The 18,602-nt window shown below is 39.7% G+C and overlaps 1 protein-coding gene across 1 annotated transcript in view; it reads right to left on the minus strand.

The window, feature by feature from the left end:
- SPAG6 (sperm associated antigen 6) overlaps window positions 1–18,602 on the minus strand; it is a 59,979-nt gene that overhangs the window by 21,401 nt on the left and 19,976 nt on the right. Inside the window, exons 3-5 of the mRNA XM_022580204.3 lie at window positions 16,863–17,046; window positions 1,933–2,138; window positions 870–1,043 (exon numbers count right to left, since the gene is read on the minus strand). Coding sequence (XP_022435912.2) covers window positions 870–1,043; window positions 1,933–2,138; window positions 16,863–17,046 — 564 coding nt within the window. The remainder of the gene's footprint in view (window positions 1–869; window positions 1,044–1,932; window positions 2,139–16,862; window positions 17,047–18,602) is intronic.

An 18,602-nucleotide genomic window follows, 5' to 3' on the forward strand; every position in this document is an offset into this window, starting at 1 on the left:
GAAATTGATTAGTGAAAATATACACAGAAAAAGACATAACTTCAGAATCTACCCAGGTTCGCTTCGTCTCTATTCCTTTCCCACCTCACACCTCAGAGCAGGAACCACCGTGCAAGAGCAGCTGTTAGAGCAGTTACGCCAGGTCAGGGGGCCTGATGGTCTCTCCCAACCTGGAAGGGCACCATCTCTCATTACGCCCAGCTGACCTAGAGTGACAGGACAACAAAGGTCCACGGTCCCTACAATCTAGAAATGGAAAGCAGAAAATGATTAAAACCTGAGATTTCAGACTCAAACTCCATTGATATAACCCAGTGGTTCTCAAGTGGGGGCACTCTTGTCCCCTAGGAAACATTTAGTAATATGTGGGGACATTTTTGCTCGTCACAACTTGGGGGAGGGGTGCTACTGGCATCCAGTGGGCAGAGGCCAGGGATGCTGCTAAACATCCATCCTACAGTGTACAGGACAGCCCCTCACAACAAAGAATGATCTGGTGCAAAATGTCAACAGTGCTGAGGATGAGAAACCCTCAGAACATGTGACACTGTCCCTGAGCCCTGTGAACAAATTGATGTTTTACTTAAAAACTAAAACTAACTGCATACTGTTGGTTTGTTTTGTTTTGTTTTTCTTTTTCGGTACGCAGGCCTCTCACTGTTGCGGCCTCTCCTGTTGTGGAGCACAGGCTCCGGACACACAGGCTCAGCGGCCATGGCTCACGGGCCCAGCCGCTCCGCGGCATGTGGGATCTTCCCAGACCGGGGCATGAGTCCCTTGCATCGGCAGGCAGACTCTCAACCACTGCGCCACCAGGGAAGCCCCATACTGTTGTATTTTGAAGCTGGTTTTTTTTTTCCTTGTTTTACCTCAGGTGTATGTTTTGCAATCTCTCTAATTAAAGTGGAAGCATTTTTCTTCACGTATTCATCTTTGTCCTTCAGACAGGTAAGTACAGCTGGAAAAATCTCTGCTTCAACCACCATTTCTGCTAGATCCACAGAATGTTTCGCAATCTGACTGAGAGCTGAAAGGATCTGACGCTGTTGAGCAAAAACCAAACCCAAATGTTACACGGACTCCACTGTGGAGTTCAGACATAATTTAAACAGCTTCGTACACACTCAAATTCCTTTATAAAGAGGAAAAAACAATCACACGTCCAACATAATCTAGGAGTCTCGAGGCATTCACATCCTAGTCTTCTTATACCTAAATAGTCAATTTCTTAAATTCCCTAATTTCCAAGTTAAACATCTTAGTTCACACTATTGACTATTTAAATCTCTTATCAACTGAGGCTAGTCAAAGAATATGACCCTGGGATGAATACTATTTCTTAATTACACAATACTTAAATTGTTAATTGATGATAAACACAGTAATGTAGTACAGTAACAATCAAGCAGAACTAACATTCTGGGATATTGCCAATATCATTTGTAAAAACTTTACATTGCTTAATTAATATTAACAATTTTTAAATCTTACAGAATATAACTATTAGAATATAAAAGTATAATTGGTGACTATCAACTGAAAATTAGATTTTAGAAAGCTATAAAAAAGACTAATATAAATATGGCAATTTTTACAGGAAACTTAAATATAACAATGGGCTAGAAAACCTTTAGGTCCCTTCTAACCCTGAGATTTAATCATTACGTGATTTCTTACTTTAATTATTAGTATTAATTCTGATGCTACTTCTAGTTTTCAGCATTGCACATACTTTTTCCCAGTCACATCTTTATTGTCTAATCCTTACAGCACAGTTTTCACATATTAAAGGACCAAATACACAATATATTCATATCTGTTTTCCATGATAATTTACTAATTATTTAAAAATGTATAATATTAATCTGCACACATTTCCATCTTCTTAGATTATCGGAATCCTGGATTGTTTGTTTCTTTATTTTTAACTACCTTCAACTTAGCATCAGGGTTCAGGATCATCTGGGCTAAGTGAGCAATTGCTCCTGCGTCCACCACTGTCTGTGCCAACTCTGGAGAATGCTTTGCAATATCACTGAGGGCCGAAGCAGCAATCCTTTTCAAAGCAATTTCTGGCTCTTGGATACAGAGCACTAAAAGAGGAATGGCTCCCGCGTCCACCACAGCTTGTGACAGCTCTGTGGGTCCAAGAAAAGTAATTAAGTGAGTATGGGTGACTGACCCTTGTACAAGCCACTTTTCACCCTGACAGATACAGCAAAGGGAAAAGGGGATGGTGTACTTCACTGTCTCGACATCTGCATTTCTAATCAGGCTTCCTGGTTTCATGAACCATGTGGACCAATCCTGAGCTGAAAAGAATACAGGTCAATAGATGGACCTCCATTTACATGAACACATTTGAGGTAGATTAAGCTGAAATGGCTTCCTATTCTTTTTTTTTTTTTAAGAGAGTAAGCAGATGTCAGCTGTTTAAGCTCTGACAATTCTGCACTTCTCAATAGGCAAGCATTTTATGCATGGTTTACAATAACAGAGAAAATTAAAGTACCAAAAATTTACCAACCACACTAATTAGGCAGTATTTTGTGCTATTTACATGAGTAAACATTAACATGAATCTTGTGCCAATAATGTCGATTTTTAAATTCCTTTCATCTTATTGTACTTTTAAAAGATTTTTTTTAAAACTTTGTACAATATTAAAAGGTGTATTTTCATTGTACATATAAAAACACTTTCAAAAATGCGAACTACAACTGAACAGGCTTTAATATATATAAATGTTAATGTAAGATAAAGAAATAAATTTATCTTAAGCATTTTACATGTCAGAAACAGTATCTTTTGTATATACATGTTGATTCACTTGTGTGCCCAAAAATAACAGCTATAAAAAATAACACATTTTAAAATTATAGAGAACAGGAGACAAGCAGGCAGACCCATATAATATACGTGTAAAAACTGTCTGTTGAGAAGCATAAAACAGTGCATAGTTACAGATTCTACTCTCATTGTACTCATGGCCTTTCTTGCTGAATCACATATACCCATTTCTATAATCTCTTCCTTTCAAATTATGCTCTCATTTTCTCAGATTTATAGCGCCTTGGCAATTTATATCTTAATAGCCAAGTTATCAATTCAGCATATCTCTTAGTCTTTAAAGAAAATACAGTCTTTAATTTTTCAAAAGATTGGTAATATCACATTTTCTAAAAGGAAATAATGTTAGAAAATACAGGTTAGTGTCCAACACTTGTTTTCCTTCAATTATTATAATTATCTTAAAAGTCCCGATCTTGCATAAACGATTCATTCATTCTTTCATTAAACAAGTATTAATGGAAGGTTATTATGTGTCAGACTCATTCAACACGGGTGCAGATGACACACTTCTACAAATTAACACTACACTGATTAGCAAATACGTTTCAATTAAAAAACCCAAGTGTGAAATATGAAATACAATGGGAAGTTCACCTATTTATGTATTTTCACTTTTATACAGTTTCTAAGAGTAAAGAATCTGCAGTAAACAACTGTTTAAAAAACAGTTAATATGGGCTTCCCTGGTGGCACAGTGGTTAAGAATCTGCCTGCCAATTCAGAGGACACGGGTTCGAGCCCTGGTCCGGGAAGATCCCAAATGCCGTGGAGCAACTAAGCCTGTGCGCCACAACTACTGAGCCTGTGCTCTAGAGCCTGTGCTCCGCAACAAGAGAAGCCACCAGAATGAGAAGCCCGCGCAACGCGAAGCCTTCGAAGAGTAGCCCCCGCTCTCCACAACTAGAGAAAGCCCGCACACAGCAACAAAGACCCAATGCAGCCAAAAGTATAAAATAAATAAGTTTTTTAAAAGTTAATAAACAGTTAATAAAACTATTAATAAAAAGTTCTTTTTAAAAAAATTTATCATCTTTGTAATTCCCATACATTTTATTCTTTCCTTGAGTAACTGAGTACCGTATCCTCCTTTTCCTGAACTCTATAATGTTAATAATAAAGCAAACTCAGCTCTTCTGACTTGTTACCCATTCCCATCCAAAGCTGTTTTCCATTCTTTTTGGATCAGTGATGCTAAACGAGGGGAAGGCTGGGGAGGGTACCTAAGAAAGGTTTGCCTGAAGGTAATGAAGCTTCCAGGGACCTGGATGGGGCCTAGCAATTTTGTACTTGCAGTTTCATATACCTGACGTCTCCAATTTATATGGTCCTACAAAACCCAGCTCTGTTCTTGGGTGGCACACATTGTAATTCATAAATGATACTGTTCTACCACTTTCATTCATATACTGGGTATAAGACAGTGTATATAAAGGTAAGAGTATAACAGACCTAAATAATGCACACCATACTATATTACACATTCCACAGGCTATTTCATCCTGCCTCTGCCACTACTCTTTTTCCTGTGGTATATCCTTCTCCTCTTCCCTACCGTTGCTTCCTCTGGTATTTCTGTGCCAGTCGCTGTTGACATCTACCCCATAGCCTTTGTCGGTCAGGGCGTGGGCTTGTGAATCAATCCTGGTGAATGGGACCTGAGCAGAAGCCAGCTAGAAGCATCTCTGAGCGGTTTTCCTCTGTAATAAACAGAAATACACAGGAGGAAACACCGCCTCTTCTTTGCTGGACATGGGCACATCTGCCTGCAAATGACATCTGGAGCTCCTACAGCCATCTTGCAACTATAACAGAAGAAATTGCCAATACGCTGAGGATGGCCGAGTACAAAAATGAAAAACATCTGGGTCCTCCAAGACACTGTTCAGCTGCATAACAAACCTTGGAACTGCCCTGACTCTTCACTTTGTGTCATGTGAAATAAAAAAATGTCCTCATTGCTTAAGCCACCTGTAGCTGATATTCTGTAACTTACAGCCCCAAACATATTGATACAATTCTGTCCTCTCTCAGGCTTGGTGTATATACTTATTTTCCTCTCCTTTCTGGTCACTGAGTGTTCATTACGTGCATACTATGTGCTAGAAACTTGGCTAGATCTTGGGGAAGCAGAATAGAGTAAAAACGTTGTTCTGTTCTAGCAGACTCTGCTCAGGGTAAATATGTGAACAGACCACAGCAGAGTGGAGCTGGGAGTTGGGTGCATGGAGAGTTTGGGGAAACACACATGGGGTGCCGTTTCAGGCAGTGCTTCCCATCCTCCTTCCTGCTCCCCTTTTCTTCTTCTCTCTACTTTTCTACTCTAAAAAAAGTGGTAGTAACCAAAACACATACAAAAATCTGGTACACTTAAAAGTTACTCCCTATAGGAGAAATCTCAAAGAATTCTTTTTTAACTCTAATTTGGAAATGAGTCTGGGTTGTTTAATTAATTATTAAACTTAGGAAATCAAAGATTGATATGTACAGATGCTCATAAAAGGTTTGATCAAGAAAAAAAAGAGCCAATTAATTTATCTTCAGTGCCTGAAAATATCTTAACCTCATTTTTTTTCCTTGACCTCATTTTAAATTTTAAATGAATCTTCAAAAAACAAATTATTTAAAACTACATCATCTTTTATGCAAGAACATGTGCCATAATCATATACTGTTAGGTAACCAGCAAAATTAGAAGTAGTTATGCAAAAAATAAAAAAAATCAGAGAAAGAAGGCTTTATGTTATACTAACATACTAACAAGATTTAGATGGGGTTGATGGTACTATTGGTGATATATTTTCTTCTCTATTTGACAAATTTTCTTCAATGTGATTGTTTTTAAAAAATAAAAGAAATATGAACACGTCCTTTGACCACACATATAGCTATTGCTGTGGCTAACTACACTAACATTACTATTCTAAAGAAAAATAAACACTTTAGCTTATTTCTCACTATGGAAGAAAGTTTCTTATTTTTAGAAATGGTGGGAATATGTCTCCTTGAAACAAAATACTAGGAAAGAATGCATAATTATTCTTTGAAGAATTACTAATATATACTAGAAATATTATCCATTTACTTTTTCACACTTTCCCTCATCTTAATTCATGCCTTTATTACAGTTAAAATATTACATTTTTTTAAATGTTAAGGCTTATTCATTTTAAACAATTTTTTCGACTTCAAATTGTCAGTAGAAATAAAACTATACAATAGCACCTTCCTTATTCATAAATAATAATTAAAGCCATTGATTGCATGCATGTAGACAACTGGTATACAGTCCGCAAATCTGATGGTCAGCTGTTTTCAGTAAAGAAATAGCTAGTTCTCTTTGGCCTCCTGAATACCTCACTGCTGAGTGAAGGAATTGAGGCAGCCACCTCTATCGGACCATAACAAGCTCAGTACAACTTTAGATTTAATTTTTAAAACAAAAGGAGACACAGATAAAAGGGAGTACATTTAAGATCAACAACATTCATAAAATTACTAGTATCTAAAGCTGGATGAATGGAATATTTAGGGATGACTTTATGTTGACCAGAAGGGAAGAGCACAGAAAGGAAAGTCCATCAGCATATAATAGGCACGGCTGTAACACGTAAAACTAGGTGCGTCAGGCAAAAGTGATTTCGCTTTATTTTAACAGTGCTCACAATGGCCTTAACCCCTCCTCTTAATTGTTATGGCTAGTGGTTTGTTTAGATCAGGAGTGGTAAACACAGGGCCCAGGCAAGTAATTAAAATAAGTGAAGCCAGCAGGTGTAAGAAAAATAACTGAGTGGGAAGCACAGTAAACTGCAAAACTATATGCACCAGCTACAAGGAGCAGCAATTACTCAGCTTCAGCCCAGCGCGGCCACATAGGAATATAGGCAACCGTTGTCAGATGCTTGGATTTTTCAAGAGAAGCCACACATCTGATTTTTAATGTGAAATTGCCTGGTTTTTAAGTGTTGGAAACTTAAAAACACACTGTGTAAGACAACATAGTGCAGGCTAAATAAAACACATCTATCATTTTACAACCCTAGGCTTAAACCTTACACCTTCTAAAACGAGCTGTGGGGACTTTCTGGATGTAGAAAGGTGACATTCTTTCTACATTTGATTCTTGAAGACACACGCTAGAGTCATAAAGGAAGAACCACTATAGTGATTACATAAGAAAATTCAGAGGTGAATTCCAAGAAATTGATGAAAACCTAAAAATTGGACTTCAAAAAAAGGATTAATCTAAACATATATTATGATACTCCACTAATTTTTCTGCTCATAATGGAGATGTAAGAGGGAAGAATGTGAGCAAAATTAAGTGATCCATCATGAGAACTCATAAAAAGGACTCAAAATGAAGAGGTTCTCCGAAAGGAAAAAAAGAAAAAATATATATATATAATATATTATATATATAAAATATATATATAATATATTATATATATATAATATATATATACATTTAGCATACTAATTCAAAAATAATTAGGCAAATCAAACACCTCAAAAACTCTAATTCCGGGGCTTCCCTGGTGGCGCAGTGGTTGAGAGTCCACCTGCCGATGCAGGGGACACGGGTTCGTGCCCCGGTCCGGGAAGATCCCACACGCCGCGGAGCAGCTGGGCCCGTGAGCCATGGCCGCTGAGCCTGAGCTCCACAACGGGAGAGGCCACAACAGTGAGAGGCCCGCGAATCAAAAAACAAAACACACAAACGAAAAAAACTCTAATTCCTTTTAACTTTATTGCTTTTTAATTTCGTTTTCCAAACACTGTTTTTAACTCACTGGTTTTAAGCCCTACAAAAATTTCTATTCTATTTTTTCATTAAAAATAAAGTTATGAATCATCATTTCTTTGCATTTAGGTGGCCCTATTTCTTAGTTTAAAGATAGGCTGGGGCTTCCCTGGTGGCGCAGTGGTTGCGAGTCTGCCTGCCGATGCGGGGGATGCGGGTTCGTGCCCCGGTCTGGAGGGATCCCGCGTGTCGCGGAGCGGCTGGGCCTGTGAGCCATGGCCGCTGGGCCTGCGCGTCCGGAGCCTGTGCTCCGCGATGGGAGGGGCCGCGGCAGTGAGAGGCCCGCGTACCGCAAAAAAAAAAAAAAAAAAAAAAGATAGGCTGGTTTTGCATCTGGCTGTAAAACACAGCTATATCACTTCAAAACCTTTGTGAAATAAAACGGGTTAAAAAATACATCTAAGATTTGGCTATCACTTATGATGTCAATCTTATGTTATATAATCATCCCATTCAACCAAATTTTTCAGGATTTGGTGAAATTACAGTAAAAACAAATATGGAGGTGTAATCGCCAAAACTGGTTATATACCATACGCCAGTATGATTTTAGGAATGTCACTTTTAAAGTGGAAGAAATTTGTCTAGAAATTTGTCTAACCCAGCTGTTTACAACTGGTTTAGTTACCTACTGCTACACCCAACCTAGCTGCTTAAAACAGGAAACATTTATAATCTTACAGTTTCTGTAGGTCAGGAATCTGGGAGCAGCTCAGCTGGATGGTTCAGGCTGTGACCTCTCACTAGGCTGCAATCAAGCCATCAGCCAGGGCTGCAGTTATCTGAGGCTTGACCGGGATACATTGGGTCTACAGGATCTTCTTCCCAGCGTACCCACGGGAGTTGGAAGAAGGCATCAGTTCCTCCCCATTTCTGGGCTCTTTCATAGGTAGCTCATGATGAGGCTTCCCCCAGAGTGAGTGATCCAGAGGAGAGAACCCAAGACAAAAGCCATAGTCTTTTATAATCTAACCTCAGAAGTGACATGCCATCACTTCTGCTATATTTCATTGGTGCAACGTGGGTGGAGACTGCACAGGGATGTGACTAGGAAGAGGAAGGCATGGAAGCCAGCTACCAAAAAACCTTTATTCTACACCAACACATCTGAGAGAGGCAATATCCTTCTAGGTAACGATGGCTCACTAGAGCTATAATTCTGAGCTGAGAAACTGATATCTCCAATCGCATGTTGGAGTGAGAAAAGGTGGCGGGAATTTGCATATTATTATGAAAAAATCTAATGTATGATTTTTATTTATCCCCCGCTCCCACAAATGTCATTTTTCCTACCCATTATCTCCACGCCACCTCTTTCCACCCCATCTCCAGAGCCATCGGTCTAACCCTTACATATGGATTGAGTGTCTGAGAGATGTTAACACACATACATACATATGCTTTGAAGGTTAAATAATTCTAGCTTCTTTAAAAAGTCAAGTGAGTCAAATAAGCCATTGATCTGGGGTTAACGGGGCCTTAGTAAGAAATTACAATCAGCTGGATGGTTGGCGCACTTATATAAGGCTCAAGTATAAAAAACAGCTTCAAAATACGGAAAGGAAAAGTCAAGAAGTGGAGACGAGAGAAAGAGAAGGTGGGAAGTGGTAGAGTTGGGTACGGCCTTGGAAGATCATAGGTAGCATAAGATACAAAGCCATTTTTAAAACCCTGATTTTAGCAGCTTTTAGTTTTATACTTTACTCAACAGCTGAGACTAAGCTGAATTGGAAAAGGCAAAGTTACAGAGAGGGTCTGGAGTGCTCTTGTATGAAGAAAATAATAAATTACTTGGAATCAGCTTTTACAAAATACGCTTTTTGTATCTAGACATGTTTCCATTCATTTCTACTTGCTTTATATAATATTGCAACAATCGTAGTTTCATTCCACCTACAATCTGCATTCTGCTGGGGGGAAAAAAAAATCCTTAGATGGCAAATGCAGATTTTATTATTCAAACTTTCGAACTTCACTGGCATTTGTTCTTTGTTCCAGCCCAGTTTTAGGCAAGTCCCTGCCTTCGAGGAGCTCAGGCTGACGGAGGAGGCTAAACAGTAAAGGGTTAGCAGTGCCCCAGTGGAATTCTCTACAAGAACACACAAAGGACAGAGGAAACAGAAACGAAGCACTGGATGGTGAGAAAGTTTACAGGATGTTTTTATACAAGTGGTCCCCGGTCAGCAGCTCTCGGGGTGACCGCCTCTGGGTGGTTAATGAAGCTACCTGTGGGCCTCCACTGTCCACTTTTTTTTTTTTTTTTTTTAGAAGCATTGACTTTTTTTTTTTTTTTTTGCGGTACGCGGGCCTCTCACTGCTGTGCCCTCTCCCATTGTGGAGCACAGGCTCCGGACGCGCAGGTTCAGCGGCCATGGCTCACGGGCCCAGCCGCTCCGCGGCATGTGGGATCCTCCCGGACCGGGACACGAACCCATGTCCCCTGTATTGGCAGGTGGACTCTCAACCACTGCGCCACCAGGGAAGCCACTGTCCACTTTTATTCCTGAGGATGAGCCAGCCCAACACTGTTAATAACTGCATGATATCCCACTGAGTAAATATTCCATAATTTACTTAACCTCTCCCCCCAACCCCAGCTACTCAGGACACTTAATTGTTTTGTTTGCTTTGGGGCTTTGCCATTCTTAAGTTCAGTACAGTGAACTTCTTTGTGCATTAAGATTACGTTTATTTATTAGTTATCCATTGCTACATACAAAATGACCCAAACTCAGCAGCTTAAAGCATCATTCCTTATCTCATATTTTCTGTGGGTCAGGAATCCACGAGCAGCCTAGCTGGGGGGTTCAGGCTTGGAGTTTCTCATGAAGTTGCTGTCACACTGTCTGCTGGGGATGCAGTCATCTGAGGGCACAACTGGGGTAGGATCTGCTTCCAAGCTCACTAGTGTAGCTGTAGGAAGCTCCGGTTTCTTGCTGGTTGTCGAAGACCTTAGCTCCTCATGACATGGGCCTTTCCACAGGCTGCCTGAGTGTGTCCTCATGTCACAGCACCTGGCTTCCCTCAGAGTGAGTGATGAGAGAACCCCACAACAGAAGCCTCGATCCTGCAGAGCTGGTCACCTACTCTCAGAAGTGACAGACCATCACTTCTGTAGCATTCTGGTGGTAACACAGACCAATCGTGGTACAATGTGGGAGGGGACTGTACAAGGGTGAGAATGCCAGGACATGGGATCTCTGAGGGGCATTTGGGAGGCTGGCTACCACGGGTCCTAAGCACTGATACAAATATACTCTACAGGTTACACAAACATACACACATTCACACATATGTGTGTGCGTGTATGTGTGTACTTAAGATAGAGGCACAGAGGTGAAGGTCCTGAGGGGAAGAATGTTGACATTTTTTGAGGTTCTTGATATTTTTAGATTAAACCACATGAAACTGCTGTTTTTGTTAAGTCAAAACCAATCAAATATAGGTAATTTCATAAGGTCAACCTAATATGACTGCAATATTGTTTTCCAAAGGGGATTATCAGTATGTGGCCCCATCAACAATGTGCGAGCCTGGTAGTTTGGCCACTTATAAAGTACATTTCAGCCCTTACATCAGTAAGTGATTGCTTGAAGTTGACTCATCATTTACTTCTCCCCAAATGGTAAGTTTAGTTCCATATTCCTTAACTTACTACACATGTACTGCTCAGTTATACTGATTAATAAGATGAATATTAAGTGTGACTTTTTGAGACCACAGCATCACCACTACATTGCCTTTTAACAACAACAAACCCCACCCCCACACACACAAAACACAGAGTGCAGGCACAGGAACTCTAAATCAGTGCTGTGAGATGGGATGTGAGCCACGTGCATAATTTAAAATTTTCTAGGGAATTCCCTTGTGGCGCAGTGGTTAAGAATCCACCTGCCAATGCAGGGGACACGGGTTCGAGCCCTGGTCCGGGAAGATCCCACATGCTGTGGAGCAATTAAGCCCGTGCGCCACAACTACTGAGCCTACACTCTAGCCCGCAAGCCGTAACTACTGAAGCCTGTGGCCCTGGAGCCTACGTGCCACAACTGCTGAGCCTGCGTACTGCAACTACTGACATATGACATAGAAAAGAATCAGGCCAGCCAGCTCTGTCTGGATTTCTTTCTTACATTATCTATTTGGTAAACGGGTTGTAATCTACTCGACGTTTCTGTAGTATCAGAATGAGCCAATTCCTGCAAGCCCTGCTCATCTGTGGCTGCAGCTATCTCCTCTCCTGACTGCTACTGAGCTGGAAGGGAAATCTCTCATTTGATTTAGGATATAAATGATATCCCTGAGAGAAAGAATAGTCACACATGTGGAAACCAGTCATCAGGGATTAAAAACAGAGGTATCTGGCAAGACTTTCAGATACTACAAGGAGCTTAAAATGAAGAACGATGAGCTTTCATACACTTGCCTTTCTCACATTATAAAAAGGAAGACTCTCTGAAGGGTTCTGAGTAATTGCCAAGCAGTTCTGCCATAAATGGCTGTCTGACCAGCATAAATCGTTTAACCTCTCTATTTCAGTTTCCTCACCTATGATATGTTAATATTATATATATATATATATATATATATATAATGTGTTAATAATGAAAATGTCTTAGAGCACCTAATCAAACGTATTCCTCTTTGCCAGGACTGAGAACAGCCAAAGTTTATTCTGAGACAGCAAAGGTTTACAGGAGGCAAAGTTTACAAGAGACAGAATTTTTAGCTAAAGCTCCTAAACAAACACTGAAAACATAGTTTTCAGCCCAAATGTGGAAGATCTTTCCTACAAAACACTTACGCGGCCCCTCCTTCCTCAGGCTGCGGCCAGGCCGCTGCTCTCACCTCTGTCCCAAGTACTCTGATGACTGCCACATGCCGCGCACAAGTTCGCTGGCGGCGCTCCTCCACGAAGCTGCTGTGCCACCGACGGGCGCAAGGCCAGAGCCAGGCTGCCAGGCGGAGCGAGGAAGGAGGGCCCTGAGCGCGAGGAAGCCCCCACCTGGGCCCTACCGGTGGGAGCACCGAGGCCGCAGAGCCCACTCCTCCTGCCTCGCCCCCTGTAGCTCCAAAAGTAAGATCAGTCCTCGGAAAGAGTGAGAGATTTGACACCGATTAGGTAAAAATGTAACCAGAATAATTCTGCTGAGTGGGAGAATGTAGCAAGACGGAGGAAGAGGGACAACCAGTCTGAGAAGAATTCTACCTCGACCTTTATTAAGGAGCCCAGAGTAGAAAGAAGTAGCTTATTTATCTTCCGAGTAAGAGGTACATATTATCAATTGTATTCCGTACCTGCTGAGTCAAGCGTGGACATTTAAGGAGACCATTTGCCCCGAGTTAAAACCACCACCACCACCATTTCTGGTGGATAGCCCCCAGTTTCCCTTGGTTATCTGTAAAATGCTTTAAAATCTATACATAGAAGTAACTTTTAGAAATTGCATTTTTCAAATAAGGAAAAGTCAGATGATGCCCATAGATTTCCCTCTTCTACTAATTGTATGCTTACTTTATTTTTGTTTCCTATACACAAACGTTTTTCCTTAAAGGTTCCTTTCTTATTGCGCTTAAAGGTACATTTTTTTTTGCACCTCCTTGAAGGTTTATATTTCTTAAACTATCTAATCAAACAACTTACCACGAATATCCAGAAGAAAACACTGAATGAATCCCTTTAATCTCAATATATTCCATTTTTAAGAGATCACCAAGAAAGAAATCACGTTATTTGGAGGTAAATCTTCTATTTTCACTGATATTCAGGATGTGAATGATGACTTACTGCTTACTAGATAACAATTCCCTTTCCTTCTGAGAAATCTATGCAGTAATCTCTTCTGGGAGCTTCTGGGTCCCAAGCCCCTAACTACTGTGAAATATTGAAATTACACTGGGAATTCCATGTGGGAGCCAGATTATAGCCAAAAATTGGAATAGAATCCCAAAGACAGAGCCTATTTATGAACTATAATCATTTAGCCTCAGGTTCAACAAAAGGGAGGTATGGAAAGGTTACTTATGGGCACCTGCCTCAGAGCATATCTGCATGGTTGTCCTCAAAGCTCTTTTGCACCACTCTTTAAAATACTCATGTTACAATCTGTTTGCCGTAAAGTCCTCTGACAGTAAAAAAAAAAAAAAAAAATTACTAAATATACTCATGTAGTTTCCCCATGATAACCAGCTTCTAATTTAAAACACTGCTTTAGTTTTCTCAGTCAACAAGTGTTAAACAATAGTCCTAAGGTGAAGCTACTTGGAAAACCAAAATCCAGATATTAAAGAAATAATTTTCATATACCAATTCTGAATCATTCTAAGCAAAACAATAGTTTTCTTTCTCAATTTACTTTTATATCATTTTATTATTTTGTCTCCAATAGTGTCATCACTTAAAAACCAAATTAAAGGACTTCCCTGGTGGCATGGTGCTTAAGAATCCGCCTGCCAATGCAGCAGACACAGGTTCGAGCCCTGGTCTGGGAAGATCCCACATACCACAGAGCAGCTAGGCCCGTGCGCCACAACCACTGAGCCTGTGCTCTACAGCCCGCGGGCCGCAACTACTGAGCCCGTGTGCCACAACTACTAGAGCCCACGCACCTAGAGCCTGCGCTCCCCAACAATAGAAGCCACCACAATGAGAAGCCAGCGCACCGCAATGAATAGTGCCCGCGCACCGCAGCCAAGAGTAGCCCCCGCTCGCCACAACTAGAGAAAGCCCGTGCGCAGCAATGAAGAACAAACACAGCCAAAAATAAATAAATTAAAAAAAAAAACAAATTAAACATAACCATGGGACAGCCACTTCCTGTTTCTGTTTTGAGTTTCTTCTTCAAAACTCTTTCAAGGAGTACTTAATCAAACTGTATGGTACAGGGGTTGACATATGGCTTTGGAGTCAAGACAGATTTAGACTCAAATTTTAGTTCCACCGTTAACATGACTTCAGGTATCCTAAGTTCCACTTTCTTCCTCTTTTTAACAGCAAGAGTAATACCTGCCCTAAGTGTATCTGTAGCCAAAATGAGATAATATCCTAAAGCATACTGCACAGAGCCAGGCACACGGTAATTACTTGATAAACGGTAGCTATTATTTTATACATGCACACACACTGAAAAATCTGGAAAACAAATTAAAAACATCCTTAATTCTATCACCCTAGTAGCACAAACATGTACGTCCTTGTAATTTACGTCCACATAAAAATTTATTTTTATATTATAATTGTAATGTGCAATTTTGTCTTTTTTTCACATTATAATCACTTTTCCATGTTATCATGTAGGATTCATAATTACCTTTTATTTGTTGAGTGAGATTCCATTAAGTAAATTACTATAATCTAACCACTAAATTCCTGCCAAATATTTGAGGGGTTTTGATATTAGAAATAATACTACAATAACATTTGCATGAATGCAGCTTCTTCATTCTGTGGGATTCGTTCCTTAGGAAGAATTCCCAAATCAGGCTTTCTAGAGTAACCATGAACTCTTTCATGGCTTAGATTAGTTTTGCCAAATGCCTTTGCACAAGTTTATACAATTTGTAGTGCCTCCATCAGTGGACAGAAACATCATCGTGCCCTCTCAAACCTTCAGTATTAATACAGTATTCATACTTTGCATTTATTGATTACTTACCATGTGCCAAGCATTGGTCTATCTCATCATCCTCACGACAAATCTCTGAAGTAGTACTTCCTCCCTTGCAGATGAAGAAGTTAAGTTTCAGAAAGTTTAAAAGCCGTGTCCAAGGTTACACAGCAACAAAGGAGTAGAACTTGGACTCAAACTCAGATCCTGTCCTAAGGCCACAATGCTCTTAACCACTTGGTTATATTTCTGCTTTACTCCTTTTTCCCCCCAAATAATAATAGGTAGGAAAAGATACTTTCACTGATGTTTTAATATGCAGTTCTTTGATTACCAGCAAAGTTTACACTTTTACATACGTTTGTCTTAAAACTGTTATTTTCTTGTTGTGTTATTTGTTCATACTATTTAGCAACTTCTGTAAAGTGGTGGGAGCAATTTTGTTCCCTATGTATTTTTTACTGAGCAGGTGTGTCAGCACAACCTTCACACAAGAGGCCCAGGCCCCTTCTTTTTCTTTTTTTTTTTTTTTTGAGGTACGCGGGCCTCTCACTGTTGTGGCCTCTCCCGTTGCGGAGCACAGGCTCCAGACGTGCAGGCTCAGCGGCCATGGCTCACGGGCCCAGCCGCTCCGCGGCATGTGGGATCTTCCCGGACCGGGGCACGAACCCGTGTCCCCTGCATTGGCAGGTGGACTCTCAACCACTGCGCCACCAGGGAAGCCCCTGGCCCCTTCTTGATGGCTTCATTGAGCTCAGTTTATAAGAAAAGGTGCTCCTTCTCTTTCTCCTCCTTCCTGACGATTATAGGCTGAATACAAATACGTTCTAGCAAGTTACCACATCCATATCTTTTCAACAATATTCACTCATACAACATGGCTCCTGGCTGGCTTGGAACACCCTACCATAAGCGAGAGTGAAGACCCAATGTCCCCTGAGGGGTGACAAACTCAAACAATTTTGTAACGGAACCGATTTACCAAGGTCCTTGAATCTAATCAATATCTCATTCTCCCCACATCCCCGATTCCCTTTCTGTCTTCAAATTTTTCTTTTGCTAACTAACACAAAGACTGAAATGTACAGGTTTTTTGGTGAATTTGTGATCCAAACAACTTGGCCATCATTCGAAACTTATCTCCAATAATGTATAGAAATATCATTAAGACGTCATATCTGGGACTTCCCTGGTGGCACAGTGGTTGGGAATCTGCCTGCCAATGCAGGGGACACGGGTTCGAGCCCTGGTCCGGGAAGATCCCACATGGCGCGGAGCAACTAAGCCTGTGCGCCACAACTACTGAGCCTGCACTCTAGAGCCCTAGAGCCCACGAGCCACAACTACTGAGCCTGTGCTCTAGAGCCCATGCTCCGCAACAAGAGAAGCCACCGCGATGAGAAGCCCAAGCACCACAATGAAGAGTAGCTCCCGCTCGCCACAACTAGAGAAAGCCCGCGCACCACACCAAAGACCCAATGCAGCCAAAAATTAAAAATTAAAAAAAAAAGACCTCTCATATCTATGGTTTACTAAGCAAAACCAGATTTACCTAATTAATCTAAACTTTAACAATCCTATTTTATAATAAGGCCCATTACCTGCATTATGTCTTGCAATATAGCCAAGTGCCCAGGCTGCAGCCTCTTTGACTCCAGGGTCAAAATCTTCCAAGCATATCACCAGCGTATCCAGTGCTCCACAATCCACTATCGCCTGAGCTAGTTGGGGAGAATGTTTACCAACTGCTCGTAACACAAAGGCAGCTGCTTTCTTGTAAAAACGCTACAAGGATAAATAGACAAAACTCAAAGTGAATTGAGCTAAAAGTTAAAATAGACCAAAACCAACATTAAAATGACATTGATATATTAAAAAAAAAAAGCTCAAAAAATAAATAAAATAAAAAATAAAACTAAGAAAAAAAGCTCAATAGCTATTAAATATAAGAGATGAAAAACATCCTGCAATATCATTTTGATTTTTTGATGTTTCCCCCATTGCTTTTGTTCAGTAACTGAACTAAAAGGATTTAAGCCTTAAAATACATTTCAAATGTTTTACTCTGAAACATGCATTTGGAAATTGTATAAAATAAAATATAAACATTATATTTCCTACAAATTCATAAAATAATGAGATTTCATGTTTGTGCATTACAGTGAAAGATATTTGTTTGCCCTATGGGAACTCTTAGATTGTTAGCGCATGCAACTAAACTGTCACCTAACAAATTCGTTTCCTTTACTTGCCCTCAGTCTCTAAGCATGACCTCAACTAACCTTTCTGGTGTCCCATGTTATCCTGAAATAACAACTATGTTCTGAGGCTCCCTTAGCAATCATCAGATAAACATAAAGGCAAAATATTCATGATACATTTTAAAACTCCTCCTGGCAAATAAACCAGCCCGACAGTGCGTTGTTATTTATCCCTTCTTAGAAATGTTTTTTTACAGATATAAATGACTTACCATTATGTGAATTTCAAGTAATACTTCACACTTATAATATGTTCTATGTGTAAATTTTATCAAATTAAGAAATAAAACTGAAACACAAGACTAACCTGTTTTTCTTCATATTGCTAAAAAAAAAATTAGATGTAGAGGAAGTATTTGGCTACAACACTCCCTGTTTTATGGTAGCATAATGACACAGTAACAGTCTCCTAACTCGATCTTTCATTAATAGAGCCCAATTAATGCCCTATTTTAGATTCTAAGTTTCTATTTCTTTACAGTGACTACAAAAAAAAGCGACTAGATGACTATAGCATCTGTTTTGAAAGCATTCTATTTATGCAGGCTAAAATATTAAGATTCAATAAAAAATTATGTGAGAGAAAATACATCAAGTATACTTTAAAATATTATATCTCCAAAATCAGTATATATTGACAAGATAAGAAATATGCTATGTTAGTAATGATGTTTTGACTTGATATATTTCTTTAGTTTCTTAAATGTCAACATATACAGGCATTAAGATATTTGTTATAAAGTCTAATTTTACATGTCAGTAACCAAAAATCTCCTACTTTATTATAAAAATTAGAATAGTTTTAGAGTAGCTTCCCATAGATTATTTTCTCATAATTGTGGAAAAATAACAGTGACACATTTCTTGTCATTACCTTAAGCTAATTTGACTTTTTATATTGCAGAATTTTCAAATTCACACTTTACTGGGCATCAGTAGTCACTACTAACTACAGTGCCTAGAATATCACTCTCTGATCTCATTCCAAATCCCTAACTCTCTTCTCTCCCAGAATTCCTCACCAAAAGAATTACCCTTTAAAAAAAAAAGAAAAAAAAGGAAGGAAAAGCAAAACCAGAG

Source organism: Delphinapterus leucas, chromosome 2 (genome assembly GCF_059928025.1).
Source record: "Delphinapterus leucas isolate spDelLeu-1000000601 "Yukka" chromosome 2, BTC_Dleu_Yukka2, whole genome shotgun sequence".
In the NCBI taxonomy this organism is placed as follows: domain Eukaryota; kingdom Metazoa; phylum Chordata; class Mammalia; order Artiodactyla; family Monodontidae; genus Delphinapterus; species Delphinapterus leucas.